This window comes from Haemaphysalis longicornis, unplaced genomic scaffold (assembly GCF_048455015.1).
Source record: "Haemaphysalis longicornis isolate Haplotype H1 unplaced genomic scaffold, Haemaphysalis longicornis Haplotype H1 scaffold_4, whole genome shotgun sequence".
NCBI lineage: Eukaryota > Metazoa > Arthropoda > Arachnida > Ixodida > Ixodidae > Haemaphysalis > Haemaphysalis longicornis.
In genome coordinates, this window is record NW_027526361.1 from 111,118,811 (window position 1) to 111,146,525 (window position 27,715).

At 44.9% G+C, this 27,715-nt stretch overlaps 1 protein-coding gene across 1 annotated transcript in view; it reads left to right on the plus strand.

Annotated features, from left to right (window-relative positions):
* Positions 1–4,624: 4,624 nt before the first annotated feature.
* Positions 4,625–27,715, plus strand: part of LOC144179265 (uncharacterized) — a 54,234-nt gene continuing 31,143 nt past the window's right edge. The window contains exons 1-3 of the mRNA XM_077707555.1: positions 4,625–4,772; positions 5,569–5,721; positions 8,857–9,064. Of these exons, the coding sequence (XP_077563681.1) occupies positions 4,764–4,772; positions 5,569–5,721; positions 8,857–9,064 (370 nt within the window). The 5' untranslated portion in view covers positions 4,625–4,763. The remainder of the gene's footprint in view (positions 4,773–5,568; positions 5,722–8,856; positions 9,065–27,715) is intronic.

The window sequence follows — 27,715 nt, forward strand, 5'->3', positions numbered from 1 at the left end:
TTAACGCGCCGACACAGCGCAGGCGATGAGGCGCGCCGTAGTGGAGGGCTCCGGATTAATTTTGACCACCTGGGGATCTTTAACGTGCGCCGAAATCTCGTACACACGGGCGTTTTTGCTTTTCGCCTCCATCAGAAAAGCGGCCGCCGCGGCCGGGAATCGAACCCGCGACCTTGTGCTCAGCAGCGCAACGCCAAAACCTGCGAAGAGCTTCCCCTCGGAGAAGCTCTAAGCCTAATCAAGGTTGTCGGCTTGGTTTGGCATGCAGACACTGACCAACTGGCCTTTTCCCCTGAAAGCGTGACCGATTTCGTTCAGCGTCGGAACGACACCAAGCGGTTCGTGCTACAAGCAACAAGCAGGTTGTATGACCCGCTGGGATTTCTGGCACCTTTCACTGTCAGAGCCAAATTTGTTTCCAACGAATTTGGAAATTGAAAACGGATTGGCACACAGCGGTACAACGAGAAATATTGTCAGAGTGGCAGAACTGGTGCAACTAGCTTCCCGCATTGAGCACAATCGTGGTTCCACGGTTTTACCGACACAACCTTTTAGCAGGAAGAACAAGAGGAGCTCTTCATATATTCGCAGATGCCAGCCCCCTAGCTTATGGAGCCGCAGCGCATTTGTGCACTTTCGACCCGCATGGAGAATCCTTCTCAACACTCCCGCTCAGCAAGTCTTGGATCGCTCCTATCAAGGAGATATTCCTGGCGAGATTGGAGCTGCTGGCTTGTCTCGTGGCAGCACGACTCTATGCATTTATAAAGACTCATCTTCCTGGCGCCTTCAGTGACGCACATTTATGGACTGACTCCATGATTGCGCTTCACTCGATAAAGGAAGATGTAAACCGATGGAAACAATTCGTGCGAAACCGAGTCACCAAAATCCACGCCAAGACCAAAACAGACTGTTGGAAACATTGCCTAGCAAAGGAGAACCCGGCCGATATGGTGACGACAGGCACTACGTCAAAACACAGCTAATTTCATCGGACTTATGGTGGCATAGACCCCGTTGGTTAAAAGGTACATAAGAGTGGCCGCCGCTACCATTGTGCGATACAGACTCCACGGCCGAAGCGAAAAGGGAAGCGGTTTTTACCGATGCATTACAAGTGCTCTTGCCTACATCTCAGACACACCCGCCGGTACTCGACATAGCACGTTTCAGCTCCATCGTTCGTTTAATCCGAACGACGGCATGGACTCTACGCTTTCTCGACAAGCTATGTTACAAAAGTGTGCTGAAAGGACCCCTTACTCCAAATGAGATCGATAACGCGGAGAAGTTCTGGCTTCGAACCGTTCAAGCAGAAGCTTTCCACTACGACATCATAGCGGTACAGAAAGAATTGCCACCTCGAGCTTCTCCCCTTCGAAACACCACCACATTCATCGACGGCGAGGCTCTGCTGTGCGTGTCTGGAAGAATACACCACAGTCAGCGGTTGTATTCGTAGCGCCATCCCATTATTTTGCCGAAGCAACACGTCTACTCTGAGCTTCTTGTGCAGAAACATCATCGTAAGCTTCTACACGCCGGTGTGAGAGACACGCTTGTAGACCTTCGACAGCGGTACTGGATTCTTCAGGGACGACAGCTTGTGAAGAAATTATTTCTGAATGTACTGTTTGTCGACGGCACCATGCAAAACCCATGAAGGAAGTGGTTCTCCCTTTGTCAAAGGACAGAGTCACAGAAACCGACCCGTTCACTGTTGTCGGAATCGACTTCACGGGACCGTTGTTTGTACGCACGGCACAAAAGTTCATAAAGGTGTACCTGGTGCTGTTTATTTGCGATGTAATCAGGGCTATACATCACGAACTCATAGACGATAAGACAGCGCCATCCTTCTTGAATGCGTTTCGTCGCTTTGTTTCACGCAGAGGTTTTCCCTCTGTGGTGTACACCGATAACGCCCTCACCTTCAAACGCAGCAAAAAAAAAGTCACACAACATTGGGAGACAATCCGTGATCCACAAGTGAAAAACACCGTTGCCAACCACAAGATTGAATGGAAATTCATCTTGCAGCGGGTGCCATGGTGGGGAGGATTTTACGAGCGTCTCATTCGTTCGGTGAAGCTAGCACTGAAAAAGACTCTGGGACAACAATGTGTGAGAAGAGATGAACTTGTTACCGTCCTCACGGAAGTGGAGGCCGTTAGAAGTGGAGGAAGTGGATTTGGCCCCATATGTAGTCCTTTTCTAGTCGCTTCTTGAAAACACAGCGCTGAAATGTGACTAGCTTCTCCTCGAAGTCAGGGGGACGTTTTGGCACACAGACGTCCACCGTCGCCGACTGAACCCGAAGCGTTTCATCCGACGGGCTTCCTAGCCTCGGCTTGCCTTGAGCCGAGTCCGTACGACGCCTGGAATAATTGTGATCCCCCTCGTTTTCGCCTGGATTATCTCCGTCGTCACAGGCTTTAACCATCTGTGGGCTTCTGGATTAAGTCAGCTACAACCTTCTCTATCTCGTGGTGTCACCATTCGTGGGTCCCGGGAAAACCATTCGCTTTGTGGTGCAGCTGAAACGTTCGTTTCGAAAAGTTCGTTCCGAAAAAAAGCTTGATAGGATCGTATTCTGAAGATGGTGCATTTGCTTGACTTGGATTTTCTTTTTTCAGCTCCTTCCCTGATGCACAGTGGGACATTTTTTAGGACTTGCAGCATCCTTATGCTTCATGGAATCCCAACTATCAACGTATTTCTCCCCCTTTCTCCCCTTCAAAATGATGGAACTTGCACTACTAACGATGTCTTGGCAATACACAATCATTGCTTATTAGTAATACCGTGACCCCAATAAAGCATCAGTAAAAACTCCTTCTGCAGTCTGTATACCCCCCTGCCACCCCCGCACACACACAAATACAGACACGCATGCTTTCATCCCAATGCTTTCATGAATAGCATCGAACGCAGGCTGTATGTTCCGCGCCAGCTCCAACCGAAATGTTAATATAGTTGTTTTCATCGCTGCTATCAGTAACAGCTCTCTGCTTCATGTTTGCCATGCTTTCGGTCTCTCGTCCCCGTTGTATATGTTCTGTATTCTGGTATCAGCCATGAGCTACTTGTCAGAGATTTCCTGCCTCACTTGAATCTGCACCTTTGTTTGCGGGAAGTATGGGTAATAATCTTTATCCTTTTTCTTGTTTTCATCTCAGAAGTGGCCTTAAAGACCACAAGTTTTTGCGAGTGTGGGACAATAAACCTGCTACTAAGCTACTCGTCACAGTAGTCAATAGATGCTTAAGGCACCCTCACGGGCCGTGACATCCTAATTCACTGCAGTTTTTCTGAACGCCGTATAGTGTATTGCTAATCATACTTTTTAAAGATATGCTTAAGGGACACTGAAGTGGCATTGTGAAACTTCTTTTTGTTTTTGTTAGGCCTTGACCTGCTTGAACGTACTCTTCAGTGTTTTCCCGGCCGATACGGAGAATTATCCCGACGTAGAAATTTTAGTAGTTCTTTTTAGTGTGACGCATGAGTTCGACGGCCAGCTTAAGCTCTTTCCATCATACTTGCTCCAGGAGTCAAACGCCAGCTGTTCTGCCAGCTAGACAGGAAGTATGAAATCCCGGCAACGCAGTATTAAACTCGAAACTAGTGCCTAAAGCGCTCGACGAAGCAACAGCTGTTTGAGCTGCGTCATGAGCTCGCCACATGGGCAACTATGCGTGCAGGAATATATTACGTGCTTCGGCTTTTCAAAAAAATAATACTTCATATAGCTGCACTGCATAAAATACATGCCGTGTTTTTATGCATAAAAACATGTATAAAAAACATGCCGCCAGACGATTTTATACTCAGGTACGCCAGCTCTTATTCAATCAGCCACCGCGGTCAGTGCGATATTAAAGCGCCCTTAACGGGATCCAACAGGCCACGATTTCGTGAGTAGCTCCAGAGATTTCTCCGTAAGTAAAGAAATATTCCCACCGATTATCTCGCTGCATAGGCGATAATTCCAAAAACTCTCTTGATGAAAAAATGTAGCCGGCTTTTTTGCGCCTCTTTTGAATGTCTTTTCTACCGGAAGAAAAGCGGTTATTGAGAGGACTTGCTCTTTGGAAACCTGAAGCAACTTAAAAAAAAGTAAACTGCATGAGTTTACAGGCCAACACAAAGTTAGTAGGGCACAAGACACAACGTTCCTGCTCTCTTTGTGGTCGCCCGCAGTTCGCGACGTTTACTGGTTCTGTAGACGAGAGGTCGCTGTCAAAATGTGGCAGAAACGTTTTATTTTATCGTCTTTCACAAAAAACGCCTACTGAATCCGCGTCCGTTTTCTGTACGACTAATTCTACCCAGCCTACTAACTCAGGTGATAGACGGAGCGCGTTCTGTGTCCTGCTTTGTTCAGTTTCATAAGCATTCCTTCCCTGCTGCACATCTGGCTTGGACTTCAGCTCGACTAACAGCAATATTTCGCTCAGCTAAATTGACGTGTGTGAGGATAGACAGAACGCATTCCACCTCCATTTGACCGCCCAAACAACTCTCTAGCAGCTGCAACGAAGCTTAGAATAATAATGGCTTGGCATGGGCATTTTTTTTATAGAGTGCAACAAAATAACGTTGGCCTACACGATATTGCTTGCGGCCCGCTGACAAAAAGGGCCCCGGATTTTTATCATTCGTCTGGGGTCTTGTTCCAGACCAAAAGTGCCACCTGAGCATACTTCAGCGTCAAGTTTTACTCAGCCTTGTCGTTTCCACTGCTCACCGCTGCCATGAATACGGTGAGCGCGTCTCTCAAACATCTTTTTCAATCGTGTTTTGCTAACGTTGAAAAGGTAGCATGTAACTTATGTTTCACATTTCTGATAGCCAAAACGGGAACATTTGAAATACGCTTAAAAACTTCGCTTTGCTATTGGTGTGCATCGACTGCGTCAAACTAAACCATTACAAGTATCATGCAAAATATTATTAGTGCGTAGTATTTTGATGGCATATGAACTAAAAGACTCGTAAACCACACTTACCCTCGTCACTGCAGAAAGCTCGCGCGCTTGAAAGCGCGCGTATATAGGGTGTACCACACTGTATTTTTATATTTCGAGCGTAAATAAAAACGGGGATTCGAGTAAATTAGGCGGCCCCGCTAAAGCCTAATACTTTGCTGCAGCACAGACCCCGATTCGAGGAATCAGTAGGGAAATCCTACTGAAGAAAGGTTCCAGCCGACTGTGGACATTTTTTTTCAGGTAATACTGAGAACTCAGTGTCTCTTTGTATTGCGAAACATTCGACAGCTGCTGTGTCGGAGACTATCACACCTAGAAGTTTTGATATAATCTTACTGGTTACTACAAGGAATATCGCCACAAACCTGTTGTTGCTGCAAAATTTTTCTACTCTAATCAAGTTCGCGTTGTGCAACAGGCAGTGTTTTCTTGAAGGCGCATTTTAATTTCTAGTCGATTTCTTCTTGGTTCTGTGATATATTAGGTACTACTGTCGTATAGAGTTAGTTATATTGTGAGCATTGTAAGCGTTCGTAATACAAGCGAAGAATGTTTTGTGTTTTCTTAGGTGGAGGGCTGTCTACAACATAGGGTTGACAACAACGGAATCATCGATAGTGGCGTGGTGAAATGTCCAGACCAGGGCTTCAGTGTTCCGACTACTGATTTTGGCACATTCATGTGGCATGTTTTCATGAAACACGCAGATAAAACAGCTTTGGTAAGTACGCAGTTATCAACCGTAACTGCTATTATGTATGCTTCGACATCTACTGTGTAAGATGCCGCGAAGGAAAGTTTTACATCCAGCTTAATGCAGCCGTGCGGCTACAAAGGAAAGCTATACAGCTTTCTCAGAAACTTCGCCGTTGAAAAAACAATTCCTCTCAGTCCAGGGTTCAAATCGGGGACCACCGCTTAACCGGAGCAGTCGCTCTACCAACCGAGCTAAGGAGGAGGCTCCCCGTGTGTAGCGCGAGAGCGAATTGATCAAAAACTCCAAGTTAGGGACGGTTGTTAATCGACCAGATTTGAGGGAAATCCCGAAGGTGGAGTAAGATTCTGCGAAGGAAAGTTTGACGTCCTCCTCAATGCAGCCGTGCGTCCACAAACGAAAGATATACAGCTTTCTCAGAAATTTCGCAGTTGACGAAAAATTCCCCTGGTTCAGGATTCGACCCCGGACCACCGCTTAACTGGAGAAGTCGCTCTACCAACTGAGCTAACCAGGAGGCTTGCCATGTGTAGCACGAAAGCGAATTGATGACCAACTCGAAATTATGGACATGTGTTAATCGACCAGATTTAGGTGAGTCCCCAAGGTGGAGTAAGACTCTGCGAAGGAAAGCTTGACATTCACCTCAATGCAGCCGTACAGCTACAAGATGTGTAATACCCCTGCTACACTAGGGTCCAAATGCCACTTGAACCAAATGTCATTTGACTCAAATGCCAAGTTGTGCTGCTACACTAGGTTTTCAAATGCCATTTGGCTCAAATGACATTCGAGCCAAATGAGCACCGAGAGAGACATTTAAGATTTCAAATGCCATTTCCAGCACCCTCGGACGCAGCGTCTTCGATCGGCAATAAAAAATATAATACTTCCGTTTCTTAAAAGAAACAAAATATTGTTGTTTGTGGAACTTTGTTCACTGTTTATTTACTTAAAATATGAAATCAACATATTTAATTTTCATACTCTCAAAACCAGTGGGTCAGTTGCAAAAAAAAAAACAACGGAAAACAGCCATATTTAGAGTCAAAACTGGTGTCTCTTCTAATTTGATATCATTTTACTGCCTCGGACTGCTCCAAAGTTTGATTGTTGTATTAGTGTACGAAAACGGAACGGTGCAACAACAGCGCCACTACAGCACAGCGAACAGTTGTGAAAGCTTTCAAATGCCATCGAAATTGTAGTGTAGCACGGCGGATTCTGAATGGCATTCGAAGCAACTCATTTGAGTCAAATGACATTTGGTTCAAATGACATTTGGACCCTAGTGTAGCAGGGATATTCTATGTTTGGAGTCACTGCCCAAAATTTTGTCCCTAGCATTTTGTGGGACATTGGGGGTAAGCAGAAATAAAGGCGCGGAGAATATACGGTGATTTGTGAAAATGTCTGATGAACAAAAACCTCAGAGCACCTTTCTAAAGAAAAGGACGGTTCAACCGCGAAGCTTTCTTCTATACAACCTAAGTCAAAGGTATATTCAAAATCAAAACTGTTTCTACTGCATGCGAATGACGCAATCGGGTAGACGTGGGCTTCATAACGCGACGTACCCAGGTATGATTCCGACAATGGAAAGCGTTTTGTTTACTTGGGGCGCTAGATGTGCCTTCGCTTATCATCATCATCTTTTTGTGAAACCTATTACGTGAAGTTGTCTTTCATGCCATGCGTTTGCCGCAAAATAAACGTCATCACTGAGGAATGCAGAGCTTCGTTCGAAAAAAATCGAGACTTTGAAAGAAGCAAAATATGCCCTAAGGTCGTAAGTTCTTGAAGGGCAGTTCAAACACTTTTTCGCACGTAGTTTTAATTGCGCACATTGCGAAGGGCATCTCAAAAATCCCATTGAGGTCACGTAATACTATGGAGGCTAAAGAAATAGCTCCGAAGTATGAAAAAATTGGTCCCATTTTTTTATAAATGTGTCGCTGTCAGCATTGCGATCGAGAATATAAACAGCGCATTCTTGTGAAGCTGTTTTTTTTTGTAAGTAAAGCAAACGAACTCTGTTGCATAAATACAGCTGTACACTCCTTGACAATAGCACTACGGCTGTTACACCCATGAATATAGGACGTAGAAAACTTAAACGGCCCCGAATGAAGAGCTTCACGTTGATTTCAGGGACGTTCCCATGACCAAGCGTAATTTTCATTCTATTCTCACCTGTCAATTTATAGGATTTCTTGTTAAGGCTGATTCCAACCTGTAGTCAATACGTTGTGAATAAACAGATGTTCGCATTTTGTTTTAGCTTTATCTCCGTGACTTTAGCTTCACCTGTGCTCAATCACCTCAGCTAAATCAGTAGATCAAATAAGATAAATACCACTACGGGGAAATATTATCGTTTCTGTGCTGATTAGACACAGTAAACCCTTTATTCGTTTTAACCTGTTTATTACAACCAAGCACATATTACTTGTATACGTTGTAGCTTCTAAAGGTGTGCAAAGGAAGTTGCAGGCTGATATCTTTGTTCGCTGGCAGTAGCCGACACGTCTTTTCTACTGTTGCAACTTCAAAAGAACAGACGATTCTCCAAAAAGTGCCCATATAAATTATGATGAAGTGCGTATGACTTAAAGTATTGGTTGAGGAACCCTATCTTGTCCGATCGGTGTTCCGCCTAGCGGTTATTTTGTTTGCGAGATGACCCGTTTTCTTTTTGTTTTGTGTCAGTAGAGCGGCCGCGGAAGGCCCCGTGGATAAATTTTATAAAACAGCTTTAGTAAAAATTCGTCTACACGAAATTGTTCGCAGGTAGAATTCAATTTCCTTCCTACAATTTTGCGCAGTCAGCTTGACCTATGTAAAGCGAGTGCTTACAAAAATGCAAGTTTACGGATTCGTCCAGTCCTTCGCATTCTAACCCGATCGGGAAAAGTGGTTTACACTGTAAAATTGTGAAAATCATTTTGAAGTGTTGTCTTTCTGCAGCAGCCCGACCTGATTCTGCAATAGCAAATGGGAGTCTTATTGAAACCATGGTCACTATCGGTAGTTTTACCTTCATAAAGAAACATTTACTGTTATGAAAGCTCTTATCACGGTCATAGTCCGGTCATAGGGGTGATTAAAAGGTATTTTCTTGTTTAATTTTTACCTCTACAGATTGATGAAACTTCAGGGGCGCACTTGTCATACTCCCAGTTAGAACAGGCTTCAATGAAGGTAGCAGGAGCTATGAGAAACCTTGGATTTCAACCTGGAGAAGTTGCGGCCTTTGCCAGCGAGAACTGTATTGACCTTGTGGAGGCATTTTACGGAGCCATTTTTGCTGGAGCAACGCTTACTTTTGCCAAGACGAACCTCACAGGAAGTACGCTTTTTCTAAATAATTAGGGGATGGATGGCGGGACTAGTAATGTGACCTCGTGAAACAAGGCACGAAGGTTGAGGTGTTTGGTGTTCGGTAATGTAGAGTGCATGATATCTTGTTTATATCTTTCTCGTTTTCGCAGTAGAATGACCATGTCAGACCGAATAAATAGAATATTTTGGGATTTGCTTTAAGCAAGGCCAAACGCACATTCAATCGATTATCCAAGGATATTACTACATGACTGAGCTTTATTGTCTTCTTTTCAACAAGTAATAATAATATTAAAATAATAATAATAATGATAATAATAACAATAATAATAATAATCAGTCAACCAACCAATCAACCTTTATTATAGTGCCCAGGAACAGCAGAGCCTTCGTGCTGGCGCACTGAGAGAGAAAGAAGGCAGCCCTGAAATACATAAGCGGCTGACAGATAAAAACCCAGTGAAAAGGGCGGGTGAGCTAAAAAGAATAAAAAACTACAAGTACAAAAATAAAAATAGAAATACTACCCGGAATACATTACACCAGGGGTTCTCAAGGACACTCCACCCCCCGATTTCATGCAAGCATTTTTCATTCGGTTCACCCTACATTCACGTGCAACAAAATTCAAAAGAAACGGTGTACACAAAATTTATTTAACGACATGCCACTGAACTCAGTTTCCTTGATCCAACAAACCGGTGCAAGGCTGAGTCACACTCGGGCCAGTCGCATGTCGGCTGATGGATTCAGCAGATTCCTGTGCTTTTTTTAAATAGGATAGTGTTGAAAATGCCTGCTCAGAAGCACGTGTTGTTGCAAGCGGACGCCTTATAATAATACGTAGAAATAAAGGAGTAGCCTCCATTCATAACGCAACAGCACTTTGGCAGCCAAATTTCCCTTTTAAGGACAGTGTTATCCCGGACTTCTAGAAACTAATTTTTCAGTTAAACAGTTTCACTGCTCAGCTAGCCTACACTAACTTAGAGATGTGAGACGATTAATTCTACATTTTCAGTGTCAGGAAATTAGCTTGCTAGGTGAGCTCCAATAGTACATAGGTGAGTCATTATAACGAACCTGTCAGAACTAGAAGGGGAATTTTGGGCTTTAATAGAGTACAACCTTCTGAAAGGATCGTAGTCCCCCTTTTTCACACGACTTTTCCAGCTCTGCAGCTTGCTACGGAATGCCGGTATTTTATTTGCAGACATTATCAGAGTAGTATGTTTACCTTCTTGATCCTCATTCAGCATCATCAATTGTTCGAACCTGTCAGCCAAGTGGCTAGCTGCACACCAAATGAGAAACTCGTCCCTGAGTTCACTCTACACAAGACCTTCCCCGTTCAGAGCCACCTCATTTCTGCGGGCAGCAGAAAATGCTCATGGGCAGCACGATGTCCCTTGACAGCACTTTAAAACGGCGAATAGCCTTAGGTTTCGATTTTATAGAATTCGTTGTCTTCACTAGAAGGGTCATCACAGCTGTGACTCCGCAATAATCCCCTATGAAGCAAGCTCTTCCATATAAATCATGAAGTGAGTGAACGTAATGTTTTTTTTTACTTGCCTGATCAGTGCAATGAACCCTTTCACTACGCCAGTCATCGCCCTGGCACCGTCAGCGCAAACAGCGATTCATTTCTTGACGAAAGTCCTTCAGAGACAAAAAATGCATTCAGTGCATCAAAAATGTCCTTTTCAAGGTTGTACTATCGAGTTCGATGCAGCACAGAAACTCTTCTACAATTAGATTGCCAGCCAGATATCGCACGAAAGTCACCAGCTATATAAAGGCAGCCAGCAATATCACAGCTTTCATCCACGGCAATTGCAATGCCGGAGATTGTTGGCTACTTTCAATGACGTGCAATTCCAGAGCAGATGGCATTTCACTGATGCGTAGGCCGACAGTGTAATTAGAAATTTGCACTTGCTTCACTTTCTTGATGTGTTCTTTCCCGATCAATTTGTTCACAACATCTTCAATGCAAGGTATCAGAGGCCCTCGCATATTGCATGTCATTTCAGCTATTTGGCTCTCCTGTAACTGTGCAGGTACGATAATTTCGTCTTATTCATGGAGCTCACAGAATATTTGAACAAAGAACATTAGGAATTCCAAATACTCTCCACAGCCCAAAACATCGATGCTCAGTATTTATAAATTTAAACCAGAAATGTCTCAACACTTTGAGTGAATTCATTTTTTCGGCTTCCAGCTCTTGCTTCTTTTTTTTGCAAAGTATTCGATCGTCCTATATCTTTGAATGATGGGTGCTTCATGGGGAGGTTGTGAGAGAGCTTTTCGGGTTTTATACAGCTGTTTGCGTACACTTCGTAGCAAATCTCACATTGGGGGTTTCCTCTGGTTTCCGTAAATCCATACTGCAGAAACGTTCGGAGTATGCTATATGTTTGGCTTCTTGCTCATGTTGAACGACGCACAATCGTGTCGAGAGGGCTAGGCGAAGCGCGCAACGCTTGGGGCCAGCGGTGGTGGTCAGGCTTTTTTGACGGCGATGTGCCACCCACGTGGTGTGCAATCGGTTTTTACAACGAAAGTGTTTTATTCCGGGATATACAAAAAAGATTTTTCTCTCTTTCTCGGTCTTGACGTTCTTCGACGGCTCGAATTACGTCACTAAGGCCATGTAGCGGCTGCTGGCCGGTTTTTCTTTAGTTGCAGCAATGAAAGGTTTTCTATAGCAACTTTAAAAAAGCCACAAAAACAAAGCAGAAATGGGAAGGCGTATGCGGTGCGACGAGCAAATCACGCATTGCCAGTCCGTGCTGGCGATAACCATAGCTTTCGCAGTGGTTCCAGACGAGAAGGAAAGACTAAAAAGCCCTCTCCGAAGCGGCGACCGAAGCGGGAGCATGAGGCCAGCCAGGGCCGCGTGGAGGGTGGGGAGCCTTCGTCGCTCCTGGAACGCTCCAGCCGCGCCGTGTGCAACCGGGGAGGCCGCACTCCGCCATCTGATGCTACGACGAGCGGCGTTTCTGACCGGTACGCACGCTCGCTGAGCACGCCAGATAAGGACGAGCCAGTTACCTCAAAGAAGGAATTTTTACTGAAATGTGGTAGGCAGCTTTCTCTCCTGTAATAACCGGTCAGTTCAACAGGGCGTATTTAGAAAAAGGTCCCTAGGTACTGAGAAGAAACAAGGTAGCGGATCCTCTGCAGTGGCTGCAGTAATTTTGATCCATGCGAAGATTAGAAACAATCACACGTGCTGTTGATTTAGCAGCAGAGCTGATTAAGCTTTTAGTTCCGCCGTGGAGAGTTTCCAGCAAATATGCAAGGGAAGGAAACGGTGAAATACCGAAATAACAAAACCCAAAGAAAGCATATCGTCTTTAAAAAGACATCCCCCTCGCGAGGGGCACGATCAAATGCACAGCATTTCCGAGGGGGTGCGCCGGCACGTCGTATCTCTTGATCGCGGGACCCGTGTCGCCATCTTTTGGAAGCGCGGGACAACTTGTGGCGCTTTCGAAACAAACGAGAAATGAGTGAAGGATATAAGGCGCGTTCGGTGCATCGAAATCTGTGTCGGTTTCGTGGCTCGGTCGGTTGTGCGCCGGGCACCTTGCGTTCCGCCCGCGGCGTCATGGGTTCGAAACCGGGCGCCGGAAACTGTTACTTCTTCCTGGCTGCGGACTACGACAAGGCGCGCCTGCGGACTACGACAGGGCGCGCATGCGGACTACGACAGCGCACGCCAACGCCGCGTGACATTGTGAGTTACTAAAATGCTATGCATTTAAAATTTCACTGACGTCATATTCGGTCACGGAAATGACGCTAGTACAACGAAACCGGCGGCCTACGAAGGATGCACCCCTGCATGCAGGATAGTCTTGCGGGCAAGCAACCTTTAGAACTAAAGAGTAGGTTACACCAGAGTCCTTCAATGCTTTACTGTTCACGAAACTGCTCCGTACCTCAATGGGAGAGCTTGATATGCTGCGTTTGGCTGCCGCGCGGTGGTGCCACCATCTGACTTAGGTAACTCCTCGGGCAGAGTTGCGCTGGCTCGAACAGCGGAGACGCAGCGAGTTTTGTGTGTTTTGTGCGGGAAAGAAATGTAACGTGCATCTCGCGCTATTGCGATGCGACTTAAATAGTGCAACGACGATGCCGAACACGTGCTGTGTCCCGGGGTGTCGTTCCGGGTACAGGGCTGCAACACAAAACGTTTCCTTGTTCTGTTTACCGAGCGGAGGGAGCTTCGTGAGAAATGAAAGCGCGCCATTCGAAGGCAAGAAACCGGAGATTTGAGCTTCGATTCTAAATATGTGGGAGTGCGTGAAAATGCAACGTACCATTTTGAGAGCTACGTGGACCTATAATTGTGCAAGGCTAAATTTAAGCCGGATTTTTTCCAGATCAGTCAGGTAGTATCAGTGCTTCATTACCTGCTTGCAATCTTGTATTACCTTTCGCTTTGGGATGTCTTTGTGCTCTTACTTTTAATATTTCCATTAGCTATCGCTTACGATTCGTTTTGCTTGTTTTGTAACCGCGCCTGGCCACTTCCAATTTTCTTATCTGGTGTTTCAACCGAAGCCCCCATTTGCTCTTTCTGTCGTACGGCGCGTCGGGCAATATTGTTTGAAATGGAAAGGGTGTCTGTCCCTACCTTGATTTTTTGTTTCTTCGACAATGTTCTCTATCATATTTCAATGGAACTGTAATTAATAACGTTCAGAGAATAATGCATGCATAGCAAACGCCACGTAAGTCACTTTGACGTTCGTCTATCCACGTCACGCTGCGGACTGCTTCGTCGACGCTTGTGTTTCATTCTAGTCTTTTGTTGAGCAGGAGGTCATTTCAATAAACTTCGTTCAATAGAACTTTACGTCGTTCTTGGCTACGTGGCAATATTCCATTTCCTCTGTGTGCTGCACATCACAACGCAGAAAATAAATTTTTGTACCCCGGACCACGCTATTTTCTCTCGCTCGTAATATTGAATTTTTTTTAACGTATGATTAGATCAATTTTATTCTTTTTGCGCTTCCTTTTTTGCAAGGATTGAAAAGCGTGGTAGCGCAAAGGTACACGGCGCAACATGTATCATTTCATGTTTGGATCCTTTGTGTTTCTGCAACATTTTAAAATGTTCGCAAGTATATACGAACTCCTTCAAACGACAATATTATTGGGCTATCTCTTTGAGCATTCTGTGCATTCGAGAGCAATCAACAGATTCAATAATAGCGTAGTATGAACGACGCGTACTTAGCTCCTTTCATTTTTTATTCTATTATCGATAGGCCTGCAGCATTCCGTCACTACGGAGCAACCGCATGTATATTGGTTACAACCATTGCTTTAAGAAAATAAGCAATAGAGATTTAAAAATCCGTAAACACGATGGCGCAGCGCTTGTAGGACGCAGAAGCAGTCGCTGTTCGCGGCCGAATTGTACGGCAATTTATTGGGAAAAATAAAACCCCATTGAAGGCAGGTGGTATACACAATGATCGGATGATTCATCGCTAACTACTACGGAAAAAAACACACTTAATCAGTGCGCAGAGACGAAAAGCAGCGAGCGTTTGCGAGCCAAGAGCTGGTAAATATGCCGTACGCGCGGCGGCTGCATGCCCCGTGCGCGGCGGGGGTACCCGTTGTCGCGCCCGCGGTCCCTATATGAAACGAGCGCCGAAGCTTCGCAACCAGTAAAGCATTGAAAGACCATGGTTATTCTTGGGGTTTTTCATTTTCGGGTTTTATATTTTAACACGAAAATGTTTTATGTCGGGATACACCAAGATTTCACTGACGTCATATCCGTCACGGAAATGACGCCAGTGCATCATTGCCGAAGCAACCCGCCAGCAGGACGTCGCTCGCCAAGCACACCCACAAGACAGCCCCCGACCCGCAAATCTTGCTCAGCTGACGATTTCGCCGCACATTTCACTTTCGTGTTTTAGCGATTCCTGTGACAGAGGAATCAACCAATTTTTTTCCCGTCGACTTTACGTGAACGCACACGCTATCGGCACCTGTCTTCAAAGTGGAGAAATGCGCAGGGGAGAACATAAGGCCTCTGAGATTCAAGAGCAATAACAAACTCGCGGACCGTTTTCAGTGTCTGGCTGACTACAAGTTCCAAGCGGGATTTATTCCGCAGCTCGCGCGTTTTTGTTATGCAGTGAGATGTGCTTATTGACACTCGAGCGTGGGAAATGCAGGTTCCATGGATCGATCGAACCCCGGGTTCACCAACAAAGTAAATTCACGAGTTCGGAACTAAGGAGAATTTATTAGTGACTCGCGGAACCCCGCGGAGAGGCCTGCGGGGCCCCTTTTGTTTCGCGGAACCCACTTTGAGAAACTATGCATTACAGGATTACGAGAGACTAATTTTTGGTACATTGCAAAAAGACATCGTACAATAAGCATAGCAATAGAACAAGGCAAGTGGAAGAGGAATGTGTACAAGGACGTGGTAACATGAAGCTGTAATTTCAAATGAATGCATGAAACAAAATGCAGGGATATATTTAGCAGAATAATGACAGAAAATCAAAAGTTCTACGAGCATGTGTTACTGCGGCCTATGGTACTGTGTGTAAATCAGATGAATGTGTTAAGGGGCCCCACCAGACCCGTTTAGAACGCGCGATGTAAGACTAGTTTACTACAAAAGTGTGTCATAGCACCTACAACAATTACAACAACATACAACAATTACAGCCGCAGCATCAACATTTTACACGAACGAATAAGACCCTACTCAGCGAAATAAATGCACACATGAAAAAAACTAACTGAAGAGAAGGAGTACAGCAGTAATAAAATTAGTGTGCACATCTAACAACCCTGCCAAAAATTCGCGAAGGCGACGGTGAAAAATATTGAGTTCCCCGACGTGAAAGTTATTTGGCACTGCAGTCTATCAAGAGGAGAACATGGGCTAAGTGCTTCAGCTGTGTTCAAAGGGTAGCTGCTTTCGGAACACCAAAACCTATCAATGCAATTGCTGCTTTCGGAACACCAAAACCTATCAATGCAAGCAGTTCCGGGCATAAAATACTACCGTGAATCAGTTTGTATAAAAAAAGGAGGCCTGAGCGGGTTAGCCGGGCATTTAAAGAAACAGTTATCAGGGGAGGCCCAGAGGGGAAACGATGCATAAATATTGACAGAATTTGGTCTGCACACGCTCTTCACGATCACGATTAGATCTCTGGGTTCCATTCCAAATGACACAAGCATATTCTAGTTGGGGAATACAAAGTGCTCTGAATAGATTTCTGGATGAATGAAGAGACCGGAAGTCTCGTGAAAACCTGAATACAGCACCAATATAACGAAGGGCCCGCCGAGTAAGTGGAGTAACATGAGGCGAGCAAGTTAACGCACTGTGGAGGAGCTTGCCGATGTGTTTGATCTCTTCAACTCTAGACAGGGAGCCGCCGTCAAACCTATAGAAAAGGAAAATGTGGTTTCTTTTGCAGGTGTAAGACGTGACCTTTGTTTTCGCATAAGTAAGATTTGAGCTATCATCCAAGCCCCATTTAGCAAATGAGAACATATCTTGCTCCAGGGTGACGCACCCATCAATGGTCTGAATGCGTTTGAATATTTTGATGTCGTCCGCATTGAGAAAAAAATGAACTCTTAATTGCAGCTGGCACGTCGTTTTTAAATATGGAGAACAATAGAGGGCGCAACACGGAACTTTGGGGCACACGATTGGTTGAATATGTTGTTGTTGATCATAATATTAATTATAATATATTATAATTATAATCAATCAATCAATCAATCAATTGATCGCTTATTAACGTGCCCAGAAGCAGCCGGAGGGCCTTTGTGCTGGCGCATGAAGAAAACTAAACAGCCAATGTAAGATGCCCACACCTCACAAGTAATGTGGTTAAAGGACAGCGTTACTGACACACATGCGCACAAAAATTACATACTGTTGTACATCAGAATATACATGCACCCACAGAAAACACAAACTCACACATACACACAAAAACAAGTACAGTGCCTTGCAGTAAGGCATGTGACACCACGCCAGTGATCGTCATACGCAGATAATTTCAAAAATATACATAAACGTTAACAAAGTTGAGTTGCGCAGAAAAGGAGTGAATGAACATAGCTTATATGTAAGAAATGGATCATGGAAGGAATGTACATGTATAGAAAACCAGACATTGAATAAGGGGAACATATAAAAAAGAAAGCCTTGTGTTGTCATCACTTCATGCTCATGTGACCACGATAAAAAAGGTAATTTACATGACAAGCTCACAGACATGTTTGCAGAACTGCGCCGAGGAATTATTAAATATGACTAAATATTCGTTGTACTGATTGTACGTACACTGGAGGCGAAACATGGGGCACAAGCCACGCAGACAGCTCGGATAAAAAAATGTGTCTGTCTTCTGGTGGTTTTTTGCGGCACATGGATTGTAACATGTTGTAGTATGTCACCACAAGACGCTCTGCCGTGAATTATTTTGAACAGGAAAAGAAGATTGCCCTTAATACGTGTGGAGTTTAAGCACTCTAGCATCGGTACAGAGGATGACTCAAAAATATTATGGCTAGCAAAGTGATGATTGATGATAGATATAAACTTTTTCTGGACATTTTCAATATGCATACAGAGTGTTTTGCATGTGATATTCCATACCACAGAAGCATACGTGAGCTGCGGTTGACCAATAGCCGTGTACAGCTTGAGAAAAGAGCCCGCCTCATTGAACTCTTTCGATAAGCGACATATAACGCCAAGAGATAGGAGGGCCTGCCCAGTGACCTCCCGGATGTGCGGGAAGAAGCTCAATTTACTGTCGAAATTAACATCAAGATCCTTACCCCCACAACACGTGGTTAGTGCTTCACCGTTAATTTTATAGAAACATGGACTATCAGTTTTTCTACTCTAGAATAATAATAATAATATTAATAATATTAATAATAATAATAAGAAGAAGAAGAAGAAGAAGAATAAGAAATATTATTATTAACAATAAAAGCATTTTCTATACTGAAAAGAATCAAATGATCGCAGGTGTGGACCAGCCCAAGCCAACAAAGGCTTGTGGGGCGTGCCCCGCAGTTCACTATACATCATGAACGTAGCGGTACGCAATATTTGCCTATGACGTAATGAAGAAAAAGGACCAAAAACAAATCAAGGAAAAAATAAAAAGATGAGGACGATGAAGAAAAGACGGAGTAGCGAAAATGTATAACAAAATATATTCGAAAGCGTACACGTTAACCATCGAGTTCAAAAACAGCGGCTCTAATTTCAGCATGGCTACTGAACGAAAACAGTTCGAAGGGAAGTTAAGAAAAGAAGTTACATAAAAAGTGCGCCACCGCTCAGCATACCTAGCACATACCCTCTGTGTGACAAAAGGATCGCGTAAGCAAAGGTCGCGTTTATTTGTCTACAGTGTGGAATGTTACGAATATACTTCACCGTATATCCTTCCGCACTACTGTCTGACTAAGCAGCAAAGCAAAATCAGACATGCGTAACAACCCAAAGACATCTACATGCGACTCGTTTGATAAACAATACATTACGGATGTACGTATCGATTTCTACTGGCAGTCGATCTTGGTTTTTCAGAAGGTGCTGCACAAATAAAAGCTGCGAATACCGGGCCGCAAAAAAGCCTAAGCAAACGCAAGATATTTCTTTACGCACGTTTAATGGGCATCAGGCTTTCATGACAAATTTGAGACAAGCAATCTTTCCGAATTCGTGACATACATATGCTGAACGGCTCTTCCAACATATATCGAAATAAATAATAATCCAAAGTAATTTACAGTAGACACAACTGTAGCAGGTGCACAGTAGCACTGGACGCAATCACAAGTAACTTGTAACTTGGGGAAGAATAAGCTTAACTGGATTATGAAAACAAATTAGGTGCGACTTATTGTTGTATATCTCAAATACATTATCGCTGAAGCATCGCATTGCTTGCATACAGTCATGCTGGAGGTATTCCTACGTTTGGTCGAAGCGTTTGTTGCCTCTCGAATAACCTACCTCCCTTCCTACGCCAACCTTAAGGTACGACAAAATTTGAAGATAAAAACAATTATCCGCAAAGCGTACATAGAAGCCTTAGCCTAGCCGAAATGTACAACAGCTTGACTGCTAGAACTTGGATTATATAACGCTCTAGGAGAATTAACTGAAGTCCACCTCACCGCGCAGAAAACATGCCTAGCCATTACTCCTCTCGCCCACCCCACCCCTGGATTCCACGTACTCCAACGCCTAGGCTTCGCACTCCTACAGACCATTTAAATGACGTCGGACATGTAAATGGGCATTCGGTCAATGCTGCGAGTATCCACACTTTTACGGAACATGAACCCACAACACTGTGTAAGGAGAAGACAAGCTAGAGCCCAAGCCCTCGACAAACTATGAGGATCTATCACCACGGTACACAGATATGAAGTGCACTACACAATCGCGAACCCCAAAACTGAAATTATCGCCACTCCCACTGCTCTCATCACGAGCATAGGTCTAAATCGGTTCAAGACCCTCAAAGTGAAACAGGCAGAGATCGCCTTAGTCATTGCGTACACTCAAGCCAGTATCATCATCACCGACTCCGAAGCCGCTTGTCGTACGTACGTGGCGGGAAAAATTCCCCAAAGATCAATGCAGGTTCTACCCCAGAATCCACCAAAAGAAACCTATCAATAATTTGGACGCCTGCCGATTTGTTACTCCATGGCAATCAAGAAGCCCATGCGTTCTGCCGAGGTCTTGCTAACCGGGCAGCGTTGGAGGATGACGACCGGGCATATAACCGTCTCACTACTTTAAGCTACATAACGCAAAACTACAGGATATTCCGACGCACTTACCCGCCAGGAGCTGCCCGCTGTTTAAAGGCAAAGAAGTGAACTTCCATCGACTACAAACAAACAAACGGGTTCCCACAGCCAGCGAGACTGCATGCCATGCAACCCACATTATTCCCCCTTCGAAAAAACTAAGGCCAACGCGACACTCTATATCATCTTTTAGAGAGGGCCAGAAAAATCCGGACTGCGAGCAGTGGGAGGATAAGCTTGCCAGCTCTAACCTGAATAGGCAGCTATGGCTGACACAACGGGCAAAGACGTCGGGTAGAACCAACAGATTCCTAGACTAAGGACCCCGCCCGCCTACCTGCTCCTCAGTCGAATAAAGTTTATTCCTCCTCCTGTGTTGCTAGTCTGTAGTTATTATGTTTGGACACACGTACGGCGTCATGCGGATACTGTAAAACTCAGCAACGAGCTTAGGAATGACTGAGCTCGCTAACACATGTTTAAAGAAAATAAGAGCAAGACGCCTAAACCCAAAGGCTGTAGGTTGCATTTAACCGAACCCAACAAAGCAATTTCAGAATGGTTATGCATGTATAACGTTAAAAAATGATAGAAACGGTCATCTGAATCTATACTGTAACAGTCTATCGAATAAAACAGAGTTATTGGTGGAATTGAATGCCTTCGATGCATCCCAAAACATGGCACAGCAAACTGTTTATGCTCTAAAGCATTGTTAAGAAGATCAGAATGTTCCTCTAAAACTTTTTATGTTATGCCCCTCGGAAAAAATCCAATTGGTTTTGCGAAATCACACCATGCGCATCAAGAAAACCCAGCCTCACTGCTCGGACGGGTTTTTCTAAAATAAGGACAAAATTAGGAAGGACGGAAGTTCCCCATTTGATCATAACTCAATACTTTTAGCCATTTTTATTGCAACGGCATGACAAGGGCCGTTTTTAGAGCAACAGCACAGGTTCTGTATCAACAATACTGCTGATTATAGCGAGTGATACATGCTTCACACGGTCAAAATTCCTGCAGAGAACTGCAACCAAAACCCACATTTTCTGCTGTTTTGTATTTTTTGAAACAGGACAAGGCACAGCACACGTCTTCTTGGGTACAGAATGAAGGAAAGCTAATTTCGATATCGACTGCAGCTAGTTAGCGGGTTGACAATGCGCATGCATTGCTTTTCCAGTGGAGGGGACAAGATATTAAAATGTTCAGCCAGCGTAATTGATGTAGCAGCCAAGTTACGAGTGATGGACGTTCATGCTTCTCTGGATTTTTTGTTGCGCAGTTCACCAACAGTAACCCAGGTTTCAACCACGCTCGTACTAGATAGCCTAAACTTTGTGATGAAATACTTACACTTCCCTGCACATAACAAGGCGTGTGCTCTATTGCGGGCGTTCTGTACAGCGCTCCTAAATAACCAATCTTTGCTGCATGCCTAAAGCGAGGCCAAGCCAATTCATGCTGGCCAATGGCAGATAGAACAGCCGCATGTATTTAAGTATATCCGACGTGTCCTTGTCAGACACAAATTTGTTTTTTTTTCTCGACGAATCCTGAATGAATTCAAGGGCCTCCACAAGCCGGCTGTACAGTTAATTAACTCGAGATGTAGTGAAAAGGAATTTCAATTATAGTGCTGTACTGTCAAATCAACTTTATCTCTATTAATTACTTTGACGCGATCAGAACGTACGGGGGCCGGCCACGTAATCACTGCTGGAGAGAAAAAAATTCGTGCCCGTCCGCTGTGTGAAGAAGAAAAACTTGCAAATCTTTACGAAGTCAACGGAGTGCTCGAAACAAAATACGGTTGTTTATAATTTTCGAATGAGCGTGCTTTCTAGCCAATTGGCTGAAATAAAATCGAAGGACACGAGCTTTATTCTAGCAGACAAACATGGAGCTGTCTGTTTCTTTCTTGCGTCGTAAGCATCCTAATATCTCTTTGACAAACCAATCTCCTCCCCTCAACCACGTAAGATGCCGGACAGGTCACATTGGGCCGTTTCACATCCACGTTTAAACCTCCCGCCAGCACAACAGATGTCATCTGGAAGGGCATGAAACCTATAGAGCGCTTGCAGGCCCCCTTCTTCCCACCTCAGTCAACTCCCAACCCATGCGCGCATAAACAGGCAGCCGTTCATGCGCGTGCCTAAAAAGTGAAATAAACCGTCGAAAATGTCGCTCTGAAAGACCTTTAAGCAGAACGAGTATACAGGCTCGCGTCGGCATTCTAAAGCGGGCAAGGTGCTGTTAATCCGAAAAGGAATTTGCCGCTACTCTACGAGGTAGAATTTGATGCTGCGGCTTTCCGCTGTTTTCGCGCACGTTCGCGCTTCTGTTAAGGCCGACCTTTTTTCAATTCCCGCTCTTCTTTCCCCGATCTAACAACATGCATCCGTGCCATAGCGAATAAAACATGGAAGGTCTCGAGCTTTATTCCAGCGGACCGGACAAACATGTGGCTGTCCGTTTCCCTCCGCGTCGCAGGCATCTTACTGTTTGTGTAACACACCAACCCAGACGCAAACCGTTGCATTAGGGAGGACAGCAGACAGATCACATTGAGCCACGAGACTTGCAAGTTTAAATATCCCACGAGAACAACGATTTTGTCATCGGTAGCGGCATGAAGCCCAGCTGGGCGTGCACCCCCTCTCCTTCCACCCCGAACCCGTGCACACATCAAGCCGAAATCGGTAATGGCCGCATACTTTGGAATGAAATACACCGGAAGTTGACTCTCGGTTAGCCTATCAAGCTGAAGAAGAATTGTAGGCTCACGCTGGCATTCCAGCCTTGCCCTTCAACAGGGAAAGATTCGCCCTAGATGGCCAGGTAGAATTTGAGGCGGCAGCGACGGCGGCTAGATATTCGACAGCGGCGGCTTTCTGGTCATTTTTACGCTTATTCGCGGCTTTGTGAATTATCCGCAACCGTCTGATAACGGCACCACCGCCGTTGTGTTCCGATCGCACAATTTGTGAAAGACCCATCAGAGGTGGCGAGAGCAATAACAGTTGTGAAAGAGGTGTGGGAGTTTGCGAGGAGGAGCCCCAGAGCGGCACCGAGTAGTATTGGCGGTGAGCGCGACCACGGGCGGCGCTGCGAAGCGCGCCTCCGTGAATTCGGTTTAGGTATTCTAGCATTTGTCGTCTGCTTCAATCGTGCTTGCGCTCTTAGCTGCTTCTTTGCGGCCGTTTGTCCTTTGATGCTTGTCCGCACCATATTTTGTGTATGCGCAACTTTATATAGCAATAAAAGACTTAAAATCGCATTCACTAGGTGAGGGAGTGATTTAAAGTATAGTTTTGGATACCGCTACGAAAGAAACATTGCCGGCGTCGCCCGTTCCTGCCGAAGCCGGTCTTGTGCGGTGCGCGAAGAGTCGGAGCTAGGAGTCGGCTTCTGTATTCCGCAATCTTTCGAACAAAGAAAACAGGCTAATGGCCGACAACCACGAAAGTGCAAGACGAAACCAAATTTCATGCGTTATGGGCTGTCGGCTTTCGCTGAAGGCATTACGATTATCGGTAACCGTATGTAAGGTAAAACAGTTTTTGCAACCTTGCCCAACGCTCGAAAGTATTATATCATATCACTTTACGTTGTCATGGCATGGAAGTATGCCGACATGCCCTATGGGGCGCAAAAATGTAGGTTGAGTTCCGAATAACCTACTCTGTGCATAGGCGCGTGCTGGTCCTAACCAGTATAGGGTTTTATTGAGCAAAACGAGTAATATGTACGGTAAAAATACAGTACCACTGTTTGGTCATACATGGAGGGATATTTCTGTACATGTCTTAGAGCGATATGTTCCCAATATTCAGATATGCGGTAAAGTAAAACTGCACTCAAGAGGGGGAAAGCAGGAGGAGCAAAAAACTTTATTTCACAGTAAAATCGAGCTGGTTAGTGGCTCTCACTCCTCACTCCAGGACAAGAGAGTAAGAATAATTTTTTTCAATTCATCGAACGTCATCCCGAGTAGGCCAGGATTTGTTCTTTACGCCTGAAGCGGTTGGAAACAATAAAGAGCTTCTTTGACATAACAACGTACGATGGTAACAATAGAAATTCGGGTCACAAAAGCTGCCTTCGAGTACTGTGAACAAAGTTGTCTGCGCCGTTTCGCGGGGCGTAGCACAAATCTCACCATTGCATTTGTATCTGAATAAACAACATACACTGGGGCATACACTGGGGCATGCATACACTGGGGCACGTTCCAGTGCACGCAGCACTAGAACGTCCTGCGTGCACGTTCTAGCACGCAGCCATAACGAAAGCCAATTTGTGAAGAAAGTACTGTATGTCTTACAGCCTGAAGATAATATCCACACGAATTTTGTGAGCCTCCCAAACATCCCCAAACATTCTAATGAGGCGTTCGTGACGCTGCAGAAAAATAATCCGTTGGGCACAGAAAAAACATTCATCCGATACAAGCCAACTACAAGGAAAGAAACAGAAGACAGCCGTTTTATTTCCTGCTGTGCTATGCCCGTGTACGTGCCCGCTGCTTGGTGCTTAGCATTTGACTGTTGAGTCTTTATAAGAACACCTAAAAATACTGTAGGGGAGCCTCCTCATTTCGAATACTTATCGAGGAGCTCTGAGCTCTGATCCTCGCGAATAAGCTTAAGCTAGAAAGGACGAGTTATACACGATTATCTGACTAATGCTCTGAAGAAATTTGGTCTCTCACACCTCGTGTGCTGCAAACTTGTGTGAGATACAGCTTGAAATTATTTAGAGGTGTCAAAAGTTGGCAAAATACCTGAATTACTAGAAATGCGCTTTTTAATGCACTAGAGAATCAAAGTGGGCTGGTTCTAGCACAGGCCCTGCTGTCCTTCACAAGCGGGCGACAGCGGCGTGAGTGCAGCGGCGCGGGTGTAGCAGACGACAGCGGCGCGATTCCTTAAGCCGACATAAGAGCCAGGGGGCGCCACTCAAACATCTCACCCCTAATAGCGGCTTCACCGAAATGAAAACTCGTAGGGTGAGGCATATACTCTTTCCAGTAAAGCATGACATAGAGTAAAAAAAGGCCTGACAAGTGGACTTGTGCATTCTAATGAACTCCTATCTTCACGAGGCTCCCTTTCAGGAGTATTATCTGAGTACGCGCCTATATGAACCGAATTCAAGCACGGCGCAAAAGTCAACAACGAAACAAATGGTGAATTCAAATTTCAATGGTTGTTTTCACGAGAGGTCAGACATGCTTGTTTCTTCGACATAGTATTTGATTTTGACGACATTTTATATACAGCTCCTTGTGCACAGGGAAAAACATATCTGAAGTTAATTTATGAATCTCATCTGCCCACTTAACGTTGTGCTGCCCCCCGCCACAATTGCCTTCTCTTAGGATCCACTCTGTTATCATTTTTGACCAATGGTTATCTTGCCTTCGCATTACATGCCCTGCCCACACCCAATTATTCTTCGTAATTTCTACTAATATGTCCTTAACACGCGTTTGTTTCCTGACCCACTCCGCTCTCTTCTTGTCTCTTAACGTTACACCTATCATCTTTTGTTCCATTTCTCGCTGAGTAGTCCTCAGTTTAAGTTGAACCCTTTTAGTGAGCGTTCAAGTTTCTGCCCCGTACGCGAGTACCGGTGAGATGCAGCGGTTATACACGTTCCTCTTCAAGGACAATGGTATGCTGCCATTCATTATCTGAGAATGCCGGCTGAATGCACTCTACGCAATTTTAACGTTGTAACTATCTCTGCCGCATGGTGGGAATTCGGGGTCACTGCATGGCAAAAGTAAATATATTCGCTCACCACTTCCACTGCCTCGCCACCTATCTCAAACCGCTTTGCTCTCGCGAGGCTATTTAGCATTACTTTAGTTTTCTGCATAATAATTTTCAGCCCTACAATTCTACTCAGTTTGTCCAGTGCGCTAATTATGCTTTACAATTGGTCCCACGAGGTAATTAGCAAGGCATCATCAGCAACACTGAAGTTACAAAGATTTCCACCTGCTCAGAAGGCGCGTGCAGCTATTCGTTTGTTATCATGGGTTGCGCTGAATCTTACTGCAAAAACATGTTCAACCTGCCCCACTGTAACGTTCCTTCCCTTTTACTCCTCGTAAAATTCATGAGTACCTCTAAATTATTTGTTCTGTACTGTCGTATAAATTCTGTCGTACTCGTTGACAGATTTTTGGAAAGCTGCATGTATTCGAACCAAATTAACAATTTTTTCCTCCACTCGTCTGTGAGTTTCGCCTCAGCCAGTTGTTCTTACGTTGTCACTGTGTCTGTCGCCCTGCTTCCTTTACGGCCATTGTTCAATTCCCCCAATCCCCACAGAGTAGTTTGTAGGCGAACACATGCCAGCAGACGTCTCTGCTTTGCATTACGCCCACCTCTTTTCAATACAATGTGCTAAATACCTCTTGCAAACATGCTGTGGATAACATTGCAGAGATCGTGACACCTTGTCTGACGCGCTTCCTTATAGATATTTTATTCTCTCCCTATGGAGGACTATGGAAACTGTGGACCCATAGTAGAGAGAGAGAGAGAGAGACAGAGAAAGCTCTTTATTAGAAGAAACCAGAGTTCTGCTGTTATGTATTTGCCTTATTGCTGCTCTGTCGGCATGGGGTGTAGGGAATAAAGGCCGTAAAGGAAGCAGGCCGACAGAGAAGGAGGAAAAGAATTGGTAAAAATCAAGGCAACAAAGAGTGCTTCGTGGGTTGCGTCAAAGTCATGGTGGTCTCATAGGATGATGATGTATAGTTCTACATTGTCTCTGCCACGCCGATGTCGTGTGGATAATCTGCATGTAATAATTTTCGCTTGGATGGTGGAGGTAGCCATGGTCCAAGAAGAGCTTTTAATGATATAAGTTCGTTCTTGAGGCAGTCAATCTTCTTGGCGAGGTGGTTTTGTTCCTGGCTGTATGCCGTCGCTCTAATACGATGTATTCAACAGTTTCTGGCAAACAACAATTATCACAATAAGACCGAGACGACGTAGGTAGAAGTTCGTAAGTGCTGCGTTGAGGCCCAATCGATGGTAACGCGTCTCAAGTCGGCGTGGGATTCTCTCGGGGGGCCTCATTCTCAGGTCAGAGTCTATACGGTACTGAAAGGGATGATGAGTTTCGGGTAAAGACCAGGAGCCGTTTCGTTCCTTTAAGGCAAGCTGCTTCGCTAGCGCTGCGGCCGCGGGCTTTGTAAAGAACATTTTCTTTAAAAAATGCAGTTGTAGGCTTCTGCAAACCCCCTCATCTGGCTTCTCGTTCCCGAGAATGCCACAATGTGCAGTGATCTATTGTACGATCACACGATGCCGGCGACGTAGACTAGATGGTGCAGGTAGGTGACGTCACGGGATACATGGTCGTTAATACTGAAGCTACCGGCATGCCGTACGGTTTTCAGCGTTGTCTTCGAATCTGTGAAAATAGCCCATTTTGCTGGTGGGTGACGAATAATGTAGCGGAGGGCTTGCTTAATTGCTTAAAACTCGGCCGATGTGAAGGAGGTTGCACGTTCAAGGCGGTAGGACAGCGCTTGGCAGGTTGGGGAAACGTAGACAAGAGATGACCTACTGTGAGGTGTAGATGAACCGTCCGTAAAAATATGGGCCATATGTCAATAGCGACCACTGATGTGGGCAAGCACGAGTTAAAGGAGGCAAAGATGAAGGAGAATTTGCTTTGAATTGACACCAAATATGCTGAGTATTATGCGCACAGGTGAGAGAGTCCAGGGGGAAAATCATAGTGCATGGGTGGT